This window comes from Saccostrea cucullata, unplaced genomic scaffold, assembly GCF_032062105.1.
Source record: "Saccostrea cucullata isolate Sc308-1 unplaced genomic scaffold, CSIRO_AGI_Scuc_v1 ctg160, whole genome shotgun sequence".
In the NCBI taxonomy this organism is placed as follows: Eukaryota; Metazoa; Mollusca; class Bivalvia; order Ostreida; family Ostreidae; genus Saccostrea; species Saccostrea cuccullata.
In genome coordinates, this window is record NW_026938254.1 from 219,938 (window position 1) to 233,656 (window position 13,719).

Below are 13,719 nucleotides of genomic sequence, written 5' to 3' on the forward strand. Positions count from 1 at the left end.
GGTTTTGATTGGCTAGGAATTTTCAGAAAAAATATGGAGTAATCTTCAAAGTATTTTAAACTAGGCAGCGTAAAAAGAATGTTAAAAATAAAGTCAAAATTCCCCGCGCTATTTTGGTATATATTAAACTATTGTTTGCTTAATGTTCAATAGATTACGATGCACTTTAAAATATACTTCTTTCTGTGATTTGATTCAAGAGAAGGCATTTCAGTTTATTAGACTTTATAACGTTATATTTTCTCTAATATTAAGATTATTTTTCTCAAGGTAGATTGGTGCTTTTTATGATACATGTACTCGAGTATACATGTCCATCCAAAATTTTACAACATTTTATAAATATTCAAACTTCTTTTAAGTAAATTAAACACTTGTTATTAAAACATTCAGATGTAAAGATATACTCAGGCTTAATAAATTTTTGCCAAGAAAAAGTAGCAATAAAATAAAAATGAAATAAACCTATCAAGTGCAAATGCAGTGTGCACAAATATCTAAGTACCCCGGTATATTCCTGATACAATTTTGTACAATGTATATGCGTCAGTAAACACATATTTGAGTTTCGTTTAAGCAGTTCACTGGTTTTCTTTTCTTTTTTTTACTTTGTTGTTTGTCTCTACATATTCTATGGTATTAGCCTTGTGGTGTTTCTGTTCATTGCTTTTCATGTCGTAAAATCTTGAATAAATTAATAACCTTCGATGAATTAGTTATTTTAAAGGTATTACTGTATGAAGTTGACTGTTTTAGTCTTTGATTATTGCTGCTCTATGTTAAACATTGTTTGGACTAGTAAAAAATCGGAAACTCTGATTCATCTAGTTTGAATTGGTATGTGTGGAAGAGCCTAATTAATACAAGAGGCCCAGGGGCCACATGGCTGACCCGAGTCTATGTTTGGGAATAAAGCAAAAATCAGTTTAGTATTAAAAAACTTAAATGCATGAGTGGTCCCAACCTACCCGTAAAAGGCAGAAGAGGTAAAGGGGAGGGGGTATGGTTTAAACAAACCTGAATCTACACTATCAGAGGATGCTTCCATATAAATATATTAATATATGTAACTTAACCCTTTATGATCAATTAGACTTAAATAAAGCAGAAGAAAGACTTCTATATACAATCCAATGTACAGTTTTATATAAGAAATCATTATTGTACAGGACGACAATAATGTCATTTTGATTCAATCTTACATGTAGCTTATAAATAGGACCTCCATCGCAAATATGGTTTACTTATTAACATTATTTTTTCTGTCATTGAAATTACAATTGTGAAACAAAAAATTACGACATCAAAGTTGCAGCTCACATTGCTTTAAAATTAGCCATTTCGTACTTTCGTTTGATCTTATATTTAATGTGTGCTTTTATTCTTAATTTGTACATTGACACACATCATCTCGTAAATACGTCAAAAATACAAAAAGGTCCTATCAAAAGGACTTTCATTAATCCTGGCAAAGGAACGGTATCTACATGTACCTATTTTTACGTCTTTGGTAACAAGGCGCCGAGGACAGGGATCAGTTCCAGAACCTTCCGATCACAAAGTGAACGTTCTACCACTATAGGTTTCCTCAAATCGGTAGTTTTTTTTTTTTAGAAGATATTATCCTTTTGTATATTTAATCCACAATAAGATACTTTTCGTTGCAATTTGACAAATAATTACGTAGTAATGGCATAAAAACATTTTATAAATTTGATTTTTTTTTTAAATATATATCGTGTTGATATGTAAATAATTGAAAACCAGAATTATTTCTTTTTACAATATCGGTATATGATACCTTCTGTTACACTTTAACAAATCCTTAAATAGTTGTGGCGCACAAAAAATTTATGATATGATTGTCAAATCAAATTTTCCATGCAGTTATGGTTTATCTTAAATTTGCGACAAACAGTTGGAAAACCATAGTAAATCATATTTTTAATCAATAAGTCATCTCCGTTGAGAAAATTGGAGGCCTATTATTTACTAAATATGACAACAATGCAAATAAAAAAGATAATTTATTCATAATAAAACAACTATAACAGTTTGATTTTTATAAATGACAAAAAGTACTTCTTGTCTGTATAACGTGCTAAAGAACCCAACATTTGTTAGAAACACACAAAGAAGACTTACATATAAAAACATATTTTAAGTATGATTCTGTCCTAATTTCAGCATTTTCCCTTTCCATTTAATTTTCGTTTTTCTGTGGTTAAGAAGGGTCATGGAATTAGGTAAACAAGGAACAAGTTGAAATAAGGATAAAATAGGACGAGATATCTGTCATTGAATAAACATATTAACAAAATTGTACTGTTGCCTAAACCAAAACATTTGGTCACCAGGAAAATACGTAAAACAGCAATGAACAATCAAAACGTCATCTCAAGTCTGACTGAATAAATGTAAATGAATTAAAGGTGTTTTTATACAAAACATTTAATGCAACCATCATCTTTTAAGTTTTATTTTATAGTTTTATTTACTGGTAACCTCTTCAACAAATACAAATTTTATTTATCTTATCTAAGTGGCCCGAATATTTTAGGTTATTAAATAAATGTAGAGAATACTAGTATACAAATGTTAAACAAAATTAATTTGTAACAGTACATGACACAAGTTTTGTTTCCGTGCAGTTTTAATAGAATGACATTTTCTATGGGTTTTGCCTGTGAATGTCGTAAACTCTGAATAAATCCAACTGACTTCCAAGGTAATCTGAAACAGTTTCTTCTACTCTTCCTCGTAACAAATTGATAGTTGATGCGTTTATAACCATATTCATCGCAAAATAATAAACACCATCACGTTGAACTTGATATTTTTTAATTACGTTTGAGTCATCAGTTTGGGTAAAAGGCTTTCTTCTCGTGAACTTTAGATTTATTGACGAGGACTTCCTTTTCGTTGATATGGCGGCCATTTTGTTCAGCTAATAATGTAGTAGTGTGGAGATTCTTGTCTGCCATTATCTACAAGTAATTTAAATTACGTGAACTATTTTCTGAGTAACTCAGAAATATATAAAAACGGAAAGTTTAACTTGAAGGTAAGAATAATTCAATATACCTTTGCTAGTTGTAGTGTAAAGCTCTCCCCATATGCTGCCTGGTAGCACAATGACATGTCATCTGAAACCGGTAAACATGTCTACGGAGAGAAGGATCAAAATGCTTCTGTGTGATATACTCGCACGCTTCATTTTTGTGTACATCTACCCCATCTGTTGGTAAAATCAGTCTCTTTTTACTGTTGTAGTTATTGAATAAGACAGTTTCTTTGTTTTCATGTTTACCACATCTGCATATTCTAATGAATACCGCTACTATTCTGCCGTGTTCATTGAGCTCTCCATATCGAGCCACAGCTTTGCACTCGTCGCTGTAATGGATCTCACCATGCATGCGATTACTGAGGGAACTGAAGAAAACTTCGTCAGAAATACCGCTTATATCGTTATTCATGCTGCTTAAATTCAGATGGCTTTAGATGGCTTAAATTATTTTGATTTCTGGTTTCTTAACTTTTCAATATTTGAAAGTTTTCTGAGCTGTTACTTTTAGCTCTGTCTGACAGCCATATTTATAGGAGTTAACGCTCTTTGTTATCAATAATGACATAATTTTTAATCGTTCTGGTATGTTCTTCTCATATTCCATTGGCTAAAGTAGCTACTCGACCTTTTCAGGAACGGAAATGAGAATTTTTGGAATTATTTTTAGCTACATAACATCAAAAGAATATCTAAAATAGACTCACAAATACCCAGGCTATTTTTGGATCTATGCTAAGTAGTCTGCCTAGTGCTCTATAGTATATGAATCACGTTTTTAAATACGTTTCTTTCTTCGAATCAGTAAAAAAACATTAGTTAAAGTACCTCGTAAAGCTATGTTTAAACTGAAATTAGTTTATAAAGAAACTTACTGGGGCAAAAAGACCAACATTTTTCTAACTTCTTTTCAGAAATTAAGCATTAATATTAAAAAAAACTATTCAAGTGTCAGAGTATGTAGATATTTTATTCTTTGGGATTTTATAATTTGAGAAACATAATTCCGCCTACTGGTGTCGTCTTACCTGAGAAAACAAAATACATCATGCATACATAGCGTACTTAGAAGTCAGACAAAAGATTGATATGATTTTATATTTACTTTTGTATTTGTCTTGTGTAAACTTATATCATGTTTCAGAACTTAATAACTGGCGTCTTTTCTTTTTCCTGTATGGTTATCACTGTGCATTATATTTGCTTTTTAGCATTTATCTACTCACGTCCTTTTGTATATCGGTTCTCTCGTTATAACGTAAATCATAAATAGATTATCCTGAATGTATTCAAAGTTATGAATTGAGGAAGTAAACACTTGTGACTGAAAGATTAAGTCGTGAACTTTTTTTTTATTTTTTAAGCATTAAATCTTCTTGAAATGGGCTCACAAAAAAGCGTTTATATGTTTTCCTTATACGACAATCCTGACACTACAATGTTATAGTTAACCCAATAGTATGAGCTTATTTATCTTTTTTTCTATTTATAAATTTATTATTTATTTATTGCCTTCAAGGAAATTCTTTAACTTATTCGTGAAACAAATTACAAAAATACAACAATAATATAATTAAGGGCTACCACAATAAAATGTAAGAGCATTAACAAGGCTGGAATTTGAACCATTTTAAACAATAAACATGAATTCAGGGTAACTAAATTCCACCATTATGATCATCTACATCATATAATTTTTCTTTTCCATTTTTAAATATGTTTTAAATTGTTTCAATTAAATGAAACAACTGGGTTATTTTTTCAAATTGTTATATGTATATATGAAACATTGTAATAGAAATTTGATTCGACTTCATTTTATTGCTGATGTATGTGACTGAGTGGCCAATGAAAAGTCATTGAAAACCGCTTCCCAGTTTTGAATGAAAGGTCTTGTTTCTTCCTGTGTGTATAAGTCTTATAATTCATTATTTTAAGTCAATGTCATTAATAAGGAAACATCCTTTTTCAGCAAACGAAACAGTTCAATTTTATAATTTCATTTTTGAAGACGATATCTTCTAAATAATTTAGATTAATATAAAACAGTGTTATTCAACTCACACTGATATATTGCTGAAATAAGTAATTAAAAGCAGCCCACGGTCTCTTCATATCCATCACTCTTTTGTTAGTATTTTACGTTTTTGTTCTTCATATTGCTCAAACGAGAAATATGTGGGTCGTATAAAAAGTTCCCTTTTTCAATTATTTATCACTTCACTGCACTTTTTCATTATTACTTCTAGAAATAATACCTATCATAGTAAAAAAAATTCAAAAGAACAACGCTTAAGTTCTACTGATTTTAGTAACAAATGGAGTGAAGTGTCAAGTTCCTAAATGATATTTTTCAGTTTGTTTCAAGGACAGGTGATACAAACAATTTTTTCTTTGGAGGAGATTTAATATCATGTCACAGGTTTAGAAAAGTGGATAATTCTTATAATTTTTTCTCCTAAGAACTGGAAAATGAAATAGACTTGGAAAATGTTAGTAGTATTTTAATAAAATTACAAATATGAATAAAGCACACTCAGCACAGGTTTACAGATGAAAACAAATTTCAGAATATATCAGCTTGGTGCTAAGTTTGTAACATAAACTTTGAAAAATATATACACATGTATTTTATTGTGAAAAGCAAAATGGTAAAAATCAGCAAATGTGAGTTTTCTGATTTTTTTTTCATTTTGTTTTTCCTCAAAAAATTCACCTGACTTGGTATATTTTTGTTTAAGTTTATATACTTTTAGCACCAAGCTAACATACCCGGTATTCTGAAATATGTTTTCACCTGTTAACCTTTACTGAGTGTCATTTGTCCACTTAGGTCATTTTATTGAAATCTTACTAATATTTTCCATTTCATTTTCCAGGATTTAGGAGAAAAAATCATAGAATTATCCACTTTTCTTAACCTGTGACATGATATTAAATCTCCTCTAAAGAAAAAAATGTTTGTATCATCTGCCCTTAAATTGTATGAGTCAATTCACAGGAGATTATATTATTCCTTTTATTTTGTATTTTCGTTCAATGTTAAACAGTATAAAAATATATTTCTTCACCTGTATTCAAACTGTAAAAGAGTAACTCTAATTTTATTTCGGGGTATTTAAGATTTTTAACGGGAAAATCCTTTGACAATTCAGTGTGTATATAATGGCCTATCAATTAGCATGAAAAACGTTATTCAGCATCCAACTGAATGATAATTTGTATTTGCTGACAAGGTCATTCTATCGACCATAGAGCTTACGGAATGATGAATTACTGTATACAGGGTTATTTTCGTCCTGTGTTATTTTCGCCCTTTCACACTTGCAAACAAATTTGCCCCGTTTTAAATTCGCCTAGTCACAGTTTTGTTTTAAATAAATATACTGTAATCTTTGAATTTGCCCAACCGAGATGAAGATAGAACAAGGGCAAAAATTTCCCTGTATACAGTATTTGTTGACAAGGTCATTGTATCGATCATAGAGCTTACGGAATGACGACATTAACCGAGACTGCTGATATTCTTGTTTCATTAGCTTATTTGTCAATAACTTGCTTGAATGTGATCTTCACAAGATGTGAAGATAAAAAAAACCCATTACATTTCAAATTGTGTAGATAGCAATCCTTTTTGTTTTTATTTCTGAAAGCTTTATACTGCTGTTCAAATCTTTCCCTTTAATTTATTTATCAAGTCCTTTTCATATTTTCTTTTAATTTTAATAAATGAATTAATACAGTGTATGGCATAATGAATATGTAATAAAGAATGGAATATTTACAATAATTTATTTACACATACAGACATAAAGACATTCATACTGATGAAGAATTACATTTTTACAATAATTGATTTACACATACAGACATAATGATGAAGAATAAAATTTTTACAATAATTAATTTAAACATAGACATAATGATGAGGAATGAAATTTTTGCAATAATTAAACATATTTAGACATTCTGATGAAGAATAACATTTTTAAAATAATTAATTTACACATACAGACATAATGATGAAGAATTTTTGCAATAATTAAATATATTTAGACATTCTGATGAAGAATAACATTTTTTCAATAATTAGTTTACACATATAAACATGCTGATATAAAACTAGGCATTCAATATCTACAAATAAACTAAGTGTTTTTTTAATTGAATTATGCAATGTAAAACTCTCATTTATGTACTGTGTCTCTGCACACATTTTTTGTGTCACTTTTTCTAAACACATTTAAATTTCTATTGCTGCTCAACCTATGGTGTCCAAACCAACCTGGAACAATAAAAAAAACACATTAAAACAAAAGACACTGAATAATAAATGTTGTACAAATGCATTTTTTATATTGACATGAATTACATAAATATTCAACCTACATGTACATGTATTCCCATTACTTATTTCAATTGCTTTGGCTTGTCTTTAAAGTAAACATTATCTTTGAATTGTAAATTTATTGTAGATATATTATTTCAGGTACTTTTTAAACTAAATTACTTTATTTTTTGGCTAAATGATACCAGTATATGATAGTTTAAAAAATGTTTATTATGATAGCAAAATTTGAAACAAAATTTCTTCAAACGACCCTTTGAATAAAGAGTCTAAATTTGTACTTTAAAAACAAGAAAAGAGCATTAAATGATTGTTCTTACTATGTTAAATGGTAGTTGAGTGTGTATCTAGTGTATCCAGATAAATGCTAAGCTCAGTGAAATTTTATTCCCATCTTAATGTTACTTAACATGCTAAAATTTGGAGACCCCTCCCCTTACAGAATACTTCTTATTGATGAGGACTTTGTGTTTCAGAATATCTTTCTCTGTCTTGGAAACATCCATCGCGTTCACAATTAATTCTCTTTTGTGTCTGATTTCTGAAGTCAATTTGTTATTGTTGAACAGTCATGTTTGATTTAAAATGGAAAAGTTATCAATCCTCTACGCAAGATTTTTTTTTCTTTTGAATCTGCAAGATTTTTTTTCTTTTGAATCTAATCATCAGAAATTAACCATTTTTCAGAAGTAATTTGCAGTTTTTATCATTGTTTGAATTTCTAACTTACCGTTCGTATTTTTGCTCCTGGGGCATCTATTAGCGCAAGTAATGTGCCGTCCTTGCTCTCGATTTACAGACACAGTGAAGCGGGTAAATATAGATTTTCTTCTGTATCCCGTTTTCCGAAATGTATTTAACTTGTGGTGTAACGGAATATTGACATTGACTATCTCGATGAATGTCAACACCATTAGTAGGTAAGGGCACTGAGTCTTTTACAAACTTTTGCAAAATTTCTTTACATCGGGCACCGTTATATTTGCCGCAATTACAATTTCTAAAATGGACGGCAAAGCTTCCGACAACAACAGAACCTTTCATGTAGCTGCCATTTTTCATAACTGGATGGCACATATTGCTATAGTGTTCCTCTCCCTCGACACCGTCACTTATGCTTATTAATTCGTCTTCTGTTATATCGTTCCAGCTCATCTTGGCAATTTAGACAAGTTCAAAGTAATTGAATTTTGCTTTTTGTTCTTTTTATACTACTGTGGCTATTTTTCTTGGGAAATTTATGATGTAATTTAGGTCAAATATAGGCTCCTGTTGGAATTTTCTTGTTCTTAAAATAGAGCTTATCGAAGGTGCTTCACACGTGGTGTCTCTACAGTCATGCGTGAGCTTCGACGGCGTGGCTTTTGTAATCGATATACAGATGTACACAATTTCTGCTGTTTTATTGAGTTTAAATTAAGCAAAGCACATATGGAGTTCTCTCGAAGGGGTACAATTACAACACTATCTGATTTCCCCATCAAACCAACTGTTTTTATATGGAAAATTTGTACATATAGAGGTGTTTTTATTTAGTTTGGAAAGAAATAATATTATGAACGTATTTAGTTTATTAAAGAATACAACTGATTACTTAAAAATTCATTTTCTCTTTACATCTGAACAAAGTAATACACATCGTTTTACCTATGGTGAATATAAGCTATATGACACTTGACGTTTAAATCACAGGCATACAATGGACACATTGTTCAGACATGATATCTGATAATGATAAGTATGTTTAGACTTGTTTTTAAAATCTTTTGTGGTTAAAGTATAAGTTTTGTTGATCATTATTTATTTGATACGAGGTATTTGTTCGTTTAAAAATATATATTTAACATCATGCTTACACACCAAACCATTTTCAAGTAAGAATAAATTGATTGAAATCTTTTACCACACTTTAATGAAGGCAATCCTTAAACATGTTCCTAAGACACAAATACACAAGCTTCCATAATAAAGAAAAAATAAATCACACTTTAATTGTTTTAAATTGAATGAAAAAGTTGTGCACTGTTGACAACAAAAAAAAAAATGCGCAACGAGTTTGAATTATATGTCGTTATTAAATCCAGTACCTCTTGGAAAATAGTTCAAATTCTTTAACAAAATAACCAGTTTAAACATGGAGGCATTTTCTGTCAAATAAATGGATATTATTCCGTCTTTTTCTCAAAACGTTGGAAGCTAATGACTCCAAACTGTTCAAGTAAGTTCCGGTTAATCATCTGTTAGCTCCTCTACTTGCAATTTCTCCACAGTAGCACTTCACATGTATTATGTACACCGTGTGTACTTGTCGTTCCTTAATTACTGTAAACGAACACTCTTCTTTACTGTGTATCTCTATTCCGCTAAGTCCAACATGGCTCTCTGGTAACACTTTATCATCTTTAGCCTTTTTATACTCTGGTGATCTATCAGGTAAATTGCTGCCACATTTGCACTTTCTATAAAATACCTTGTATTTTTTCTGCCCTTTTATTTTTGGAATTCTTAAAACCTTTATTTTACAATCACTTTTGTAGTGATAGTCACTATATTCTTTCTTAGTGTCTTCTGTATCAACAAAGTCCGCCATATTATGATCTTTTAATTCAGAAAAAGCAACTGGAACATGTGAATGATAGCTCGACGTTATTATACTTTTAGCTACTAAGAAATGCGCATGCGTCAACTGGCGTTTAAAATACAGACCGTGGATTTTTCCAATGTTTTATCAGTAGATTCAGATACTGAAGTGATTCTCTCCATTTCAACTTCAGTACTACTATTGAGTATTCACAGAGTACACATGAAACGAAATTTTGGTTTATACAAAAATAGGCAACCTCGTGTTTGTGAATGGTTTATTATGTCAGACTCAGAGATACATTTTTCGCTTTGAGACATTAGATTTCCTACTTCCTGAAAAGACAATCGATTTCAACATACCTGTCTTACACAAAATTCAATGTACGCACACCACTACGTTTATCTCGATAAAAATATTTAAATACAACTCCTCGAGTTACGTGAACATGTAGGGAGAGTAGCTGATTTTTCTCAAATAAGTGAGTATATTTTACACTTAAAATTTAACGGACCATATTTCTCCTTGCTGTTGCCTTACAGCTGCATTGTAGTTGAAATTTTTTCACCTGTCCTCCGTTCCCCCACTGTGTTTGATAAACGTATTTGCAGTCTGGAATTTGATGTATGTCTATACCGTCCTCGTTTAATTGGGTGTGCGGTAATGAGGAATGTTCGGGGGTCCTGTCAAATTCTCTTGATTTATCTTGATATCCATAATTACAGTTACAGTGTCTGTAGTACACGTAATATATTTCTCCATTATAATATAAGGCACGACGTGTACAGTGGCAGGTCAGATCATGAATTTCTCCCTCCATGGTTTGTTTAGATAAAATCGGTTTAGCTTGTAAACTATCCATGAAGTCATTGTATTCATACTCTGCCATCTTGGAACTATCAACTAGGTCTGAATCAGTAGTTACTATTTAGGGTTTTTATAGTGGATTGATATATAAGCGCATGCGCAATAATTCATAGAAAAGAAGTATATATTACTAGTAATCTATGTTATTTGTTGTGTATGTTGTGATATTACTAATTGCAGAGAAACGGTTCCGGTTTTACATTTACCAATACTTTGTTATTCTAGGTAATGACTGTTCAAAAAATGACAGTTACTATATGGATTCTTTAATGATATGTCACATCTCCCATAATATGTTTTAAGGACATACGCAACATACTGAGTAGTTTTAATTTTATTGTCATTTTCCCTGGAGTTGAAGAGTTCCAATACGCAAAGGAACTGTGTGCTACATTTTAATGTCTATATATGTTGTGGTACATTTCTTCTACAACAAGTTTAGATGAATTAAACATCTAGAATATATGTCCGGTAATTTTTGTAAAAATTTCTTTGAATTATCTTAAAATTTTCATCAATTGATATCTTTTCAAAACCCCTGCTAATTCATGCTGTTTTTTGTCTATGGACATCTGATGACACTTTAATCGTAAATTGAGAGAATCTTGAAAATTTATCTGTAGGTAAGGCACGTTGCGTACATCCTGAATCAGTGTGTTTTTTATTATTATTTTCAAGAAGCATTGTTTATTCTTTCATCAGAATTGTCTCTTGAATTTTACTTCAACTATCCATAATCCTGTAAATTGCACAGATTGGTACCATGAATACCGATAGTTTTCTTCATGGGTTATACTTTCAATGCTCTTTATCAGTAGAACAGATAACAAAAATTAGAAAAATTTTAGAATAAAAAAAAACTTTATTCGCAAACTTAACAACTTCATTCTCTGTATATTCAGTCTAGTCTTCATCTGAAAAAAAAATTATTATAGATACAACTCCTCATTTTGAACACTGTAATAATGTTGTTGCTTGTGCAGAAATCCGTTTTTAAAGTTATATAATTTCCCCTTCCCCTATCAGTGTATGCAGGTTCTCTGTAAATTATAACTGTATACAGAGTGTTTTCGCCCGAAGTTATTTTCGTCCTTCATATTTCCAAAAAAAAAATTACCCGGTTTTAAATTCGCCAATTCACAATTTTGTTGAAGAAATTATGGTGTTTTTAATTTTCCCCATTTTAAATTCGCCCACCTAAGAGTAGGGCGAAAGGGCCGAAAATAAAACGGGGCGAACATTTCTCAATATCTTAACACGCAGGATTCTGACCCATTTATAGAATCTCATACCGGGTATTTTAAGGATATGGTGAAAAGTATGACAGGATTGGTACACTGTTAACTTAAAAAAAACATTTATTTAAATTTTACGATCATAAAGGTTAAAAATGCGAGTTAATGAAATGCGTAAGTTGTGTTTTATTATCTTGATCTCTCTTTTTTTTTTATTTGATATATTTACCTCTGCATATTATATCCGGGCACTCCAACGAAACACTCTAGAACAAACTTATAGTCGTCCCAAATACATCCTCGTCGAAGTATGATTTTATATATACAGCCCCCATTTTCGTGGATGTCTATTCCATCTTTATGGTAGTCTGGGAGTTCTGAATTTTTGTATTCAGACGATCTATCTTTATGATACCCACAGACGCAGATTCTGTACCAAACGTATACAGTCTGACCATTGTTGCGTATCAGTACCCTCTGTTTGCACTTACAATTAACATTATAGTGTATCTCGTCATCTAGGCTTTTCTCACAGTGAGTATTCATAATACAGGAAAAATCGCCACGTGACATCTTTGCCGGGAATGTTTGAGTTTATTTGACGAATTTACTTTTGGTTTTGCTTTTTGGTACTCAGCCTTAGGACCAATCGCAACTTCTCGGGCCTTTTTGATGGAAAGACCCGAGATAATGCGATTGCTTATGACACGTGGATTAAGCATGCGCACAGTGTTAGTCTTTATTTTTTTAATATATTCGATCAATGCATACTATTAGTGCAAGATATATTACTGTATTCAGCGGCGACTCACACAAACTGTTCCGACGAAAATAGTTCCATCATTAATAAGTAGATACAACATAATTGTTCATGATAAGAATAATGTTGTGTATGTCATACGTAAAAGAAACCAAAATTAATGTTAATTTTTCCTCCAAAGATCACTTTCCCCCAATGAAAATAAAAAATGTTAATATTCCTACGCTCGCTCCCTCCTCAGCTTTTTTTTTTAACATGTTTGATAACAGAGAATATGTAGGTCATTCTTCGGTTGCTATTTTTTCACTGATGAATTGATTATACTTATATCAACAACTGTAGTAAAATCATGTTAATTGTTCGTTAATTGTCATATAGTTTCATCTAAGAGAAAAAAAATAATCATTCTGTGTGTGTAGTATATTAAATGACGGAATTTTCAATCCCTGAGCAGAATCCTGCACATGTGTAGACAAACTACACATCGGGAGAGTACATGTAAAATGTGTAACAAAACCCGAACTGGCCGGGGATTTCTAAACTGACTGTCGTTTAATTTTTATGAATCAAAATTTGTATTCATGTGATCTAATTATGAAAAAAAGTTCTGTCTGCCATCGTAACTTCTCTGTTTGCGGGAGTCCGTTTGACAACTCCATCGCACGTGTTTATAGCTGGCTAACTGGTCTTGCGGACATAGGTATGTGTACTGTTTGTTAGCATGGTTAGGAGATTTGGTGACCGTAATATGCTACGGACTCACGAAATTTACACAAGTTCTATAACTGGACAGTGCAGTTTTATTTTTATAAATGTCATTAAACACTGTTAAACATATTAAATCTAAAAGTCGAATATCTT

The 13,719-nt window shown here is 31.0% G+C and overlaps 2 protein-coding genes across 4 annotated transcripts in view; one reads left to right on the forward strand and one right to left on the reverse strand.

The window, feature by feature from the left end:
- LOC134249776 (uncharacterized) overlaps positions 1-13,719 on the forward strand; it is a 53,340-nt gene that overhangs the window by 37,527 nt on the left and 2,094 nt on the right. Inside the window, exon 1 of one of the 3 annotated variants that reach the window (XM_062732131.1) lies at positions 2,931-3,064. The exons of the other annotated variants lie outside the window; for them this stretch is intronic. The gene's annotated coding sequence lies outside the window, so the exon portion shown is untranslated. Of the gene's footprint in view, positions 1-2,930; positions 3,065-13,719 lie in introns of those variants that run through there. 3 annotated transcript variants of the gene reach the window in all.
- LOC134249775 (uncharacterized) lies at positions 11,705-12,775 on the reverse strand. The gene is made up of 2 exons (XM_062732128.1): positions 12,328-12,775; positions 11,705-11,777 (listed from the first exon to the last, which is right to left on the reverse strand). The coding sequence occupies exons 1-2, from the start codon at positions 12,669-12,671 to the stop codon at positions 11,774-11,776; spliced, it is 348 nt and encodes a 115-aa protein (XP_062588112.1). The 5' UTR covers positions 12,672-12,775; the 3' UTR covers positions 11,705-11,773.

Bases quoted from the DNA above. Each gene is read 5' to 3' on its own strand.
- LOC134249775 (XM_062732128.1), bottom strand. From the start codon at position 12,671: ATGTCACGTGGCGATTTTTCCTGTATTATGAATACTCACTGTGAGAAA.